The sequence below is a fragment of the Calidris pugnax genome, unplaced genomic scaffold, assembly GCF_001431845.1.
Source record: "Calidris pugnax isolate Ruff unplaced genomic scaffold, ASM143184v1 scaffold231, whole genome shotgun sequence".
In the NCBI taxonomy this organism is placed as follows: domain Eukaryota; kingdom Metazoa; phylum Chordata; class Aves; order Charadriiformes; family Scolopacidae; genus Calidris; species Calidris pugnax.
The window spans coordinates 355207-366952 of NW_015090996.1; the positions used below are offsets into that span (position 1 = coordinate 355207).

Below are 11746 nucleotides of genomic sequence, written 5' to 3' on the forward strand. Positions count from 1 at the left end.
TTAAAGAGGGAAAACTGCTGCGTGTGGAAGAGAAAAATGCAGCTGAAAGTCCTGGCTGAAAAGGCTTAGATTCTTTTAATTGACAGCAAAGCTAAGAGTAGTCTCTGGCTTTTTGACTCAATAAGAAAAATTATTTGGAAGGAATTGTACTGTGGAAATCCCTTTCTTTCCCCACTGGCTAAGGATTTAGGTGCCAAAGCGAACACCTCGCTCTTCGATGGCAGAATTTTTTAAGCACTGAATTAATAAAAAAAAAAATGCTCATCAATTTCGGCAGGTTTTGGCTTCTGCTTACAGAGCCTTTGTGTTTCCATCCCTTGGTTTGCAGAGTTGAACCTTTAAATGTGACAGGGGAGGTGGGACGAGGGTTCTGCAGAAGGAGGGGTCTGACTGGGGTTTCTGGGCTGGTTTCCTCCCTGCTTTCTGCTGCCGCTCTCCTGGGACAGAGCCCGGGAAATATGGTGCTTTTTCCTTTTTTCCAAGGGTTGGGGGGGGGACCCTGCCTGGATCCTGGGACCTGGCTCTCCCTGCCGAGGAGGGAAGGAAAACTTCTGGCATCAGGATGACTTTCGCCCATGCCTGCGGGGCTGGCAGGGGAAAGGCTTTGTGCTTTGTTTGGTGTTGGCTGCCGAGGCTTCAGACCCAAAATGTAGATTAAAAATACCCATTTTAAATGTTATCTTGGCTCCCCAGGACAGAATTGAAAACCGTCTCAGTAAATAGAGTGAATATACTACTTTGGGTCAAATTCTGCTTTCTTTACTAAGGCAAAGCTCTGGTGGGGCTGCACTAGAGACTGCAAAGTGTCTTGTTCATAAGAGGGAAAAAAACCCCAGTATTGCTTATTTCTGGGGAATTAGCACAAAGCTCAAAACTCTGTGGGGAGATTCTCCTGTCCTGTCTCTGGAGCCAAACTTAAGTTGTTCTGAGCAGGCTGGAGCCAGGGGGGTCGAGCTGGGGGACCCTCCAGCCCCCCATGTCCCCAGAGGGAGGGCAGGGGGTTCCTGCCTGTCCGAGAGCCTTCTGCTGCTCTGACATGGTGTTCAACGAAGACCAGGCTTTCAGTGGAATGAGTGACATAAAATAGGATCTTTTGATCTTCGGCGTAACAGTGTTATGTTTCCTGCTATCTAAAAATAATTTCTTTACAAGCTGCTGTAAATGAAAGGGCTTGTTTAACCTTCTCTCCTCACTCAATGCTGATTTTGTTCAGGAAGTTTACACGAGTCAATTTGTGGGCTGTTCTGGATCCCGTTCTCCAGTCCTTGGTCAGGAAAAGCCTTTAATTTTGCATGTTAAAAGTCAGGTATTCCCATTGTTTGGATAAAGAGGACTTTCCCTTCAGTAGGAACTGAGTAAAAAATTACTTCCTAACTCACCCCAGTGTTTAAAACACGCTGAGCTGAAGGAAGAAGCCAGACATTGATAAGGACACAGCGTGTCTAAAGGGTGCAAAGCAATTGAACACGTTAGAGATGGCGCATGGTTTTGGCTGGTGGCACTTTGTACATGCCCAGTTTTTAGCATGTCCTTTTGCTTCCAAGTTTATAATTTGGTGTATTGCCCACATACGTGTACACACACACACAGTTGCACACACAAACGCTGGATTAAATCCACCGATGCTGGACAGGCAGAGGGGAAACAACCAGGAACGCAGCTGGGTGCAATTTAATTGTGTCTGCCGGTGTTTGCCTTGCTGCTGGTTAATCTTTTGGGCCTGACCCAAGTGTTGTTACTTAGGCAAATTCTCGTCGGCTTCAGGTAAGAATTATTGCCCTCTCTGCACCTCAGGATGTGTGCGTGGAGAGGGAAGAGGGAAAGGAAGAGACACAGCACTAAACTATCTTTTTTTCCCAATATGCTTGATTCCTAAAATTCCATTTTTTTTTTTAAATTTGAACTCGCCTCGGAGGGAGGTAGCACAGCCACCAGCCCACAGTGTTTTTCATTGCTTTATTAATTTGCACTGCATTTACATAAAGAAAAAGATAATTTGACTTGCAATAGGCTCACCAAAGTGCCCGATTGCTGACTGTTTTGCTGTTAAATTCCAAAAAAGGCAAGAGTAACCAATGTTCAAAGCAGTCCCTAAGGGTATTTTTTTACTGCATTTTGGACACACGACTGATTATCTGCAACTTGGTAAATAATATCTGATGTCCATATCAGATAGCATGGTGTGATTCATCAGGAATGATGAGGAGCAGCATGTTGCATCATTAGGCATGTGAGGTCAGGCAGCTGCCCATAACGACACTGGGAACGTGATGGGATCGCTGCTGGACCAGAGCAGTGGGAGAAAAAGTCCCCCCAGACCCAAGAAGAGTTTGACCGAGAAGAGCCTCTGTAAAATAGAATCACAGAATCTTCATGGTTGAAAGGGACCCTTGAGATCATTGAGTCCAACCACAAAAAAACTAAAAAAACCAAACCAAAACAAAACAAAAAAACCCAACAAAACAAAAACCCCCACAAATAGACACAACCCAACAATCCCAGGCACCAGAGCATGCCCTGAAGAGCCCTGTCTACACATTTCTTAAATACCTCCAGGGATGGTGACTCCACCACCTCCCTGGGCAGGCTGTTCCAGTGCCTGACCACCCTCTCAGTAAAGTAATTCTTCCCAATATCTAAACCTCCCCTGCCGCAACTTGAGACCATTTCCTCTGGTCCTGTCATTCCCTCCGGAGAAGAGGCCAACCCCCACCACTCTACACCCTCCTTTCAGGCAGTTGTAGAGGGCAATGAGGTCTCTCCTCAGCCTCCTCTTCTCCAAACAACATGCCCAGTTCCCTCAGCCTCTCCTCATATGACTTGTTCTCTAGACCCCTCACCAGTTTGGTGGCTCAACGTTGAATGTGAAGGCCACTGTGTGTAGGATCTTTCCATAAGGTATGAAGGTTCAGTCACCTTTTTTATCCCACACAGCAAATCTCCTCCTTCCTGGCAGGAACAGGAGTTGTCTCACCAAACCCATGTGCATTGCCCTGGGGTGGAATTACTCTTACACTCTATCACAGGGATCCCAAATACTTCTACTTTATATTGGTGGAGTTAGTTACAACCTGTATTTTTGCAACCTGTGTTTTTGTCACTCAGACAATAGTTAAGTTTCACTGTTGGGAGATTTTGGCCTCACTAGGAACTTTTCCAAGGGTTAAGATTTTGGGATAAGGTCCGAAGCCCTTACTGAAGCAGGATGATGATTTGTACCAAGCATTTGCTTGAATAGGGCCTCGTAAGAGGTTGCGTAAAAACTCTGCTCCTGGCTGTTCCTGTGTAGAAGTTATGTTTTATTTCACATTATGTTCCCTAGCCAATGAAACAAGTAGCAGTACATAATGCAAACTATCCTAGCACAGACATTTTAACAGACAGAAAAGTAGGCTAAATCATAGACCATCCACCTAACCCTGCAGGCAATCAAAAGACACCATGAAATGGAACCTTTTAAGAAAATAGCGCTGCTTTGATATCTCCTTCCCCCAGTAACAAAGGAAACAACACAAGGTAGAAGCCCTGCAAGCTAAAGAGAATGTTCTTCAACCCCGAGCTCCTGTCACTTTCCATTTTTTAACCACAGACTGACACGTTTCAGCTCGAATTTCCTGACTTTCAGCGGTTTGTGTAACCATTTTCTTTAAAGAGTAAGTTTAAAGGATTTTAAGCCAGCTACTTGGTTAACCTTTACAAGAGCGTGAGCTGTCATTAAGCTTAATTTTCTCCCTTTAAAAAGTGAAATGTGGGATCTCCTTTGCAGCTGGTTGTCAGAGAGAAGGCACAGGTGAGGCAGCCTGCTCTCCAGCAGCAGCAGGCTTACTCTGGTTTTCCTCCGTGGCTTTTTTGGGGGGGCAAGAAGATCTCAAAGTCTTATACTCTTCTGGTTTTTAGTGAAGGTTTAAGGTTTAAGGTTTGCACAGCAAGGAAAGGTGGCCCTGCTGGTGTCACAGAATCACAAGGGATTGGAAGGCAGGTCCATCTAGAGCAGGTTGCACGGGAACATGTCCAGGTGGGTTTGGAATGTCTCCAGAGATGGAGACTCCACCACCTCTCTGGGCAGCCTCTTCCAGGGCTCTGCCACCCTCAAAGGAAAGAAGTTCCTCCTCATGTTTAGGTGGAACTTCTTATATTCAGGTTTGTGCCTGTTTCCTCTTGTCCTGTCCCTGGGCACCACTGACAAAAGACTGGCCCCATCCTCCTGACACCCACCCTTGAAGTATTTATAGGCAAAAAAACCATGGAATGCTTCACAAATTTGCATGTCCCTTACATGTGTTGTCCCTCCTCTGGCCGCTGGCAGACATGTCCAGGAGCTGTGCTTGGCATGGGTGAGGGAAGGAAAAGGAGGTTGTTGGAAGTTACAGGTCAGTCATTGCATGTTTTCCTCCTGGGGGAGTCAAATTGAGGTTGCAAACACAGCAGGAGTAACCACTGCCCCAGGCAGGCCATGGTCTCTCAGGAAGAAGAAAAAGTGACACCTTAACTGCCAGACATTTGCAGCAAATGTGTTCTGATCCGTGAATTAAAAAAAATTCCTTAAGGAGAAGAGCAGAAAGGGACTGAATATCCATATGTGAGTTGCAGGTGCTTAACCCATTTCTGTACCTCCCAAATTAATCTTGGAAAGCTCATACATCTCAACCAGGAGTTTTGTCTGAGTGAGGGCTCCAGGGTTAAGCTCTTAAAAGTGCCACTAAATAGTTCTTTCTAGCTCTGGTACCAGGCTCATAATAAAAGCTGAAAAGTTGGACCATCTTACTCTCTCACATCTAGGAAGCTGTATTTCTGAGCAACGGGGGAAGCCCCAGAGTTTAGGAGAAGGCCAGAGTTTAGGCCCCATGGGCCAGTGGAGAACAAGCAACACGAGCAGAAACAGTGCTCTGCCTTAGCAAGTGAAGTAGAATTCATTTATGGTCACTTGAGTTTTTAATTAGTCTTTACTGTCTGGTCTTGATAAGTAAAAGGGCTTCTCTTGGTTCTGCATCCTAACAAGAATGGCTGGGGCTTTGAGCAACCTGGTCTGGTGGGAGGTGTCCCTGCCCATGGCAGGGAGTTGGAACTCCATGATCTTTAAGGTCCCTTCCAACCCAAGCCATTCTATGATTTTATAAGACTAGAAAGCCATACTATTGTACAGGAGATGCATCATATTCTGCTAGGAAATTGCTTTGTTTAGGGAATTAATTGTTTTACCATTTCAGAATAAATACTGCATTTTTGTTGGAAGCCACCTTTTCAGCAGCACGTTCGGTGGATTGTCCATAAGGGAAAACTGGCAAGAAATCCAGCTTTTTACAGTAGAGGAACACAATTAAGATACCTCCTAATAGCCTGAACCTTCTGAATATTTTAAACATTTTGGGGTATTTGGGGGGTTTTAAATGGCAGCACAGCTTGGCTAAATGAATGGGAACGCGTGTAACACCCAGAGCTTCGCTTGAGCCACCGAAGATACCTGCCAGCATCGTGCAGATTTAAAATCTGTCTTCTGAGACTGAGGGTTGTGTTTTGGTTTTTTTCCCCAAAGATTTTTACTACACTCCCATCAGCCTGGGAGCTGGGTTTTGGCATCCTCTCCCCGACACATGGGCTGTCGAAAAGGCGGTCCAGGCTCCCAACGCAGAAGGAGGACGAGTTCTGTTAGAAAAGCACCTTTCCACAGTCTTTTCTTTCCTTACTCCTGTTCTTGTTTTCTCCGGACGGTCCAAGTTTAGGTTTATGTGTTGTTGTTTTTTTTCATTTAAAGTGCTTTAACTGGATATCCTGGTTGCAGCTTTGACAGCTTGTTTACAGTTCGCGTCTGCCTGGGGGCAGCTGAAGGCGAGCGAGGTAGTTTTGCTGCCAGGAAAAGGATGTGCTGGTAGGATTACTGAGGTTTTAAAAAAGAAAAAAAAAAATAGAGCCAGGGAGAATGACATAGGTGGAATTATACCATGGGTCTGCAATTTTATCATATCCCGGTTGCAGCTTTGACAGCTTGTTTACAGTTCGCGTCTGCCTGGGGGCAGCTGAAGGCGAGCGAGGTAGTTTTGCTGCCAGGAAAAGGATGTGCTGGTAGGATTACTGAGGTTTTAAAAAAGAAAAAAAAAAATAGAGCCAGGGAGAATGACATAGGTGGAATTATACCATGGGTCTGCAATTTTATCCTATGGGAACTCATAGTAGTATTCCCTTCTTCTCCACCCCGCTCCCAGCTTTAACTTAAAGAGGGAAAACTGCTGCGTGTGGAAGAGAAAAATGCAGCTGAAAGTCCTGGCTAGAAAAGGCTTAGATTCTTTTAATTGACAGCAAAGCTAAGAGTAGTCTCTGGCTTTTTGACTCAATAAGAAAAATTATTTGGAAGGAATTGTACTGTGGGAATCCCTTTCTTTCCCCACTGGCTAAGGATTTAGGTGCCAAAGCGAACACCTCGCTCTTCGATGGCAGAATTTTTTAAGCACTGAATTAATAAAAAAAAAAATGCTCATCAATTTCGGCAGGTTTTGGCTTCTACTTACAGAGCCTTTGTGTTTCCATCCCTTGGTTTGCAGAGTTGAACCTTTAAATGTGACAGGGGAGGTGGGACGAGGGTTCTGCAGAAGGAGGGGTCTGACTGGGGTTTCTGGGCTGGTTTCCTCCCTGCTTTCTGCTGCCGCTCTCCTGGGACAGAGCCCGGGAAATATGGTGCTTTTTCCTTTTTTCCAAGGGTTGGGGGGGGGACCCTGCCTGGATCCTGGGACCTGGCTCTCCCTGCCGAGGAGGGAAGGAAAACTTCTGGCATCAGGATGACTTTCGCCCATGCCTGCGGGGCTGGCAGGGGAAAGGCTTTGTGCTTTGTTTGGTGTTGGCTGCCGAGGCTTCAGACCCAAAATGTAGATTAAAAATACCCATTTTAAATGTTATCTTGGCTCCCCAGGACAGAATTGAAAACCGTCTCAGTAAATAGAGTGAATATACTACTTTGGGTCAAATTCTGCTTTCTTTACTAAGGCAAAGCTCTGGTGGGGCTGCACTAGAGACTGCAAAGTGTCTTGTTCATAAGAGGGAAAAAAACCCCAGTATTGCTTATTTCTGGGGAATTAGCACAAAGCTCAAAACTCTGTGGGGAGATTCTCCTGTCCTGTCTCTGGAGCCAAACTTAAGTTGTTCTGAGCAGGCTGGAGCCAGGGGGGTCGAGCTGGGGGACCCTCCAGCCCCCCATGTCCCCAGAGGGAGGGCAGGGGGTTCCTGCCTGTCCGAGAGCCTTCTGCTGCTCTGACATGGTGTTCAACGAAGACCAGGCTTTCAGTGGAATGAGTGACATGTAGCAGCCTGCTGAGATGTTGGAGATACCAGCGTAGAGATTTATTATTTCTTTTTTTCTTTTCTAAGCACATGGTTGTTCATACAAAGAGCTCAGTGTAGATACTAACAATTAAGCCTAATTTATGAAATCGGGACGCTCCTTGCCTGAAGTTACTTCTGTTTTTTAAAAATTGACATACTGTGACAGATGGACTTCTCCTTACCTATTTTCAGTTGCTTAAGGGACTGCTGATCTCTCATTTTGAGACCAGGCCATTGAAGCTTTGGGGGATCACAGGGAACTACCGGTTGGGCCCATATTATTGTCCTTTGAAACGATGGATATTCTGGAACTACCAGAATATTTTGAGTTATATGGACCAAATCTGGGTTCTGAGTAAGACAAGTGGCACTGTACTAGTCATTAATTTGGTCCTTGATGAAGACACCTCTAAAACAATAGGGTAAAATACACACAGGTGCCCAAGTCCTGCTGAGGATCAATAGGAAGCTGTAGGTTCCCAGCTGATGTAGGTGCCTTTGAAGAAGTTGCCCTGGAAGCTGTTGAAGCAAAACACAGAAGATGTGGTGTGTCACATGCGGCCTACGGAAAGTGTGTCACACCTGCTTTTTGGCTGGTGGCCCTAGGCTGAGCCACAGCACAAGATACGTAGCTGGCCCAGGTTGAACCACTCTAGAAAAAAAAAAAAAAAAAAGGCATATGGGATGTTTGTTCCCCCCTCACAAATGTGGCTTTCCCACAAAAAGCTGCAGAAACTTAATGACTTGAGGCCTGACCCAGTTCTCCCTCGTGTGGGGAACTCCCACTGAAGCTCAGCAGGAGTTTGGCAGAAGTTTCCAGAGGTCTAACGTGCTGGCCCTCATCATGGCCACGCTGCTCACTTATTCATTGGTTTTGTCCCTTTGAGACTGTGGGCCCTCCCAGGCAGGGAACCTCGGTCCCTGTGTTTGTACCACTGCCCTGATTAGGGCATGTTATGAGAAATTATCTGTATTTCATATGTTGCCCAGCCTTCTCCTATCCACATGTCTAAGATAACACTGTTTACAGTCAGAAGAGCATTCTCTAAAGAGAGAATAATTTAAAGGATCCTCTTCCACAGTTAGGAGGAGCAGCATGAAGAGCCATGGGCACACTGGGACAGTTCTGCTCTTAGCAGATGGTTTGCAGTCCACTAATTATGCTTCACCTGATGTCCTAGGGTGGTGAGACACTGGAACAGGTTGCCCAAAGAAGCTGTGGCTGCCCCATCCCTGGAATTTTTCAAGACCAGGCTGGACGGGGCTTTGAGCAACCTGCTCTAGTAGGAGGTGTCCCTGCCCATGGCAGGGAGGTTGGAACTTGATGACCTTTGAGGTCCCTTCCAACCCAAACCATTCTATGATTCTGTGATTCTACATGTTGGGAAGGCTCTGGCCATCTCCTTGGGCAACATAGACCTTGCACTGCAGAGCTGATCCTTGTTGAAAGCAGAGGAAAATAGAGAAGGGTTTCTTCTGGCTTGTCTTTTTGTTGGTGGATCTTGGGCATAGACCTTCTCAATAGTCAAGGGTACTGGGATCCCCTGGCTGGCAACACAGCTTGCCAGTAAGCACAGTCGTGGGCATTTTTGGAATACAGTATTCCAAAATATTTGGAATAGAGGGTATTTGTACAAGTAGCTCTATATAATAGAATTCTGCTTTGAGGCTTAGGGGATATCTCAATGTGGAAACGCAGACACACTGAGTAAGAGAAAAAGTTCAATAGAAAGAAAACTAAGCGTGTGTAAATGTGTGTGTGTACTGGTAAATTCCAGGAGCTTTGAAATTTCATTACTGTTTATAGCTCAGGGCAAGGAGAAACATCTCACATGTGTATGGAGAGTAAATAAATACAGTGCACACAGCCCTCTGTAGATATGTTTATCTCACTTTAACATTATACTGAGTGCTGTCTGTAACCTCCATAAATACCACAAGAAGTGAAATGGCTTACACGATAATTAAAATGCTGTTTCTGCTGAGAGTCATGTCCTCCACTACCACCACCACCCCCCTCCCTTCTCCTTTGCCGGAGGAGCTCCGCTGATGGGCACGTGTTAATCAGGGCACGCAGGTGAAAGTGGCTTTGAGCCACGGGACTTCTTGTTAATTGTGGTCAGGCCATCAAGATGATCAGGTCCCTCCAGGGGACACGGGGGCAGAGCAGCTGTACTGCTAGAATGGAGGCTCGGCAGGAGTTTGTACGTGGTCATTGTGCCCAACATCATAACTGTGGGCTTGGCCCATCTGTGCCCGGTGAAGTCCACCTGCAAGTAAAATCTCTCTTGAGAACTTCCATGGAATGGAAGGATCAAAGGCAAGGCTGTAGGTAGGGCCTCGTAGAGAAGGTGCTGTTTGAGAGAGAAGTGGGGAGGTTTGGGTCCTGGCTCGTTGTGTTCCCCTCTGTGGGTTGTCTAGTCTAACTGAGAATTAGGGGTGATAGTTTTTTCCCTGTTGTGCTGAGATTTCAATTTTTTTCAAGGTGGGACAACATCCTACCACATGTTTGAGCAACCTGGTCTAGTTGGAGGTGTCCCTGCCCGTGGCAGGGGGTCGGAACTGGATGATCTTTAAGGTCCCTTCCAACCCGAACCATTCTATGATTCCATGTTCACGCAACGATAGCAAGGGGGTCCAGCTTCGGCTGGGGCTATGACTTAAATCACACGACATTCACCCCAAATCTCTCTTCCTCCTCCTAATTTAGCACCTGAACAATGCCTGGGAGTCGGCGTCCTGCGGGAAGATCGAGGACCAGATGGCCCTGACGGATCAGGCGCGCAAGTACATGGCCGCCTTCCCCACCCGGACTCTGGTGATGTGAGAGGGTCGACGGACAGAGAAGCATTATGGTTTCGAGAACACTTCACCTCCGCTGGGAAATTCCTGTTCCTCGGCATGAAAACTTTTCATGAATGGGAGAAGAGCCTATTTTTGTTGTGGTACAACAGTTGGGAGCAGCACAAAGTGCATTTAGTCACTCAGCATATATATTCTTGTTGGATTTCACCCAACTTAAGAGGATTTTTTTTTTTTTTTGAATAAATGATACTTGCCTAAATTATTAGGTATTAAGTTTGAATCAGTAATTAATGATCTTAAGTGCAGACTTATAATAAGGGTAATTTTTTTTGTACTTTTTGAGATCAAGCAAACCTAATACACCAGTATTGTTATTTCAGTGATGTGTTAGCCAGGGATGGGGTCTTGTTCGTTTCTTTTTTTTATTTTTTTATTTTTTTTTTAAATAATAAAAGAGCAGGTACTCAAACGGATATATTTTAAATCACTGAACAAAAATGCATTGGTGTAAAATACCGAAGTGAAAAGCATTACTACAAACGCTAGTCTGTGCAAAGGGGGAAAACTGATCAAGATCGTGAATGCTCAAACATCCATGCCTCTTGAAATAACTCTTTCATTCTCTTTTGGTTCTAGGCCATTATACGTTGTGTGTTTCTGTTTGGGGGGGGAGGGGGAGGGTAATTAGCTTGCTTTAAAAAAATATTACTGTATGAAACATAGATTTATGAGAAAAATTATATTTTTATTCAGTAATTTAATTTTGTAAATGCCAAATGAATACTGTGTTTTGCTGCTACAGACCTTAGTGTGTAGACATGCTGCTAGTGTAAAAGGAGCAGTAGAGCTTTATATGGAAAGATAAAAAAGTTGTTGTTAGCTAATTGACTATGCACTAGCATTTCAGACCTTTTTATTTTAATTTTTTTTTACATGGTTTATATTTTTTTTCCCCTTTTTTGTTTTTTATAAGCAATATCTTTGAACACTGTTCCTGGGAGATTTTTTTTTTTATTATTTTTTTGTTGGATGTGTTGTTTTGTTCCTCATTGGTTTGTAAGAGCATGCATTGCACCTTCATATGTTTGGGAGAACACTGTCTTGTTCATGTTGTCTGTTTTGTTCCATGTCTAGCTAATTGTTCCCTAACTTGGGTCTCGTGTACCGAATCAGGTTCTTAGAAATACATGGTTCTTTGTACTGCCATACCAAATCTTTATCGATATGGCAAAACACTGATTTTATTTTTTTTTATTTTTTATTGTTTGGTTTTTTTTATAACAGCCTCTGACTTTGCTGCCTTAATAGCATTGGGTGCAGCTTCACCTGCACTTAATTTTTTTATACGACAATGTACTGCCTTGTAGATAAATAAAGTGTGTTCTTTTTTTACTTAAACCCGCATGGTCTACCTAATCTTGTTTGTCTTGCATGTTTTGGTGCGGTTGTTATAGGCAACAATCAAGCCAAGAAGTTTTGCTTCCAGCCTGCTCAGATAAGTAAGGAATAGGGTTTCACACACCATAGGGAACCTCAGCATCCTTGGTTCTCATGGGTTGTTGAGGACGTGGAGGGAGCACAGCACAAAAGAGTGACTATTGAGGACGTTGAGGACCAGAGGAACATCTCT

General features: G+C 44.8%; 1 protein-coding gene across 1 annotated transcript in view; it reads left to right on the forward strand.

Moving 5' to 3' along the window:
* The window catches only part of MYB (v-myb avian myeloblastosis viral oncogene homolog), a 35691-nt gene extending 24186 nt beyond the window's left edge, over positions 1 to 11505 (forward strand). The window contains exon 16 of the mRNA XM_014955386.1: positions 10022 to 11505. Coding sequence (XP_014810872.1) covers positions 10022 to 10138 — 117 coding nt within the window. The 3' untranslated portion in view covers positions 10139 to 11505. The remainder of the gene's footprint in view (positions 1 to 10021) is intronic.
* The last annotated feature ends 241 nt before the right edge of the window (positions 11506 to 11746 follow it).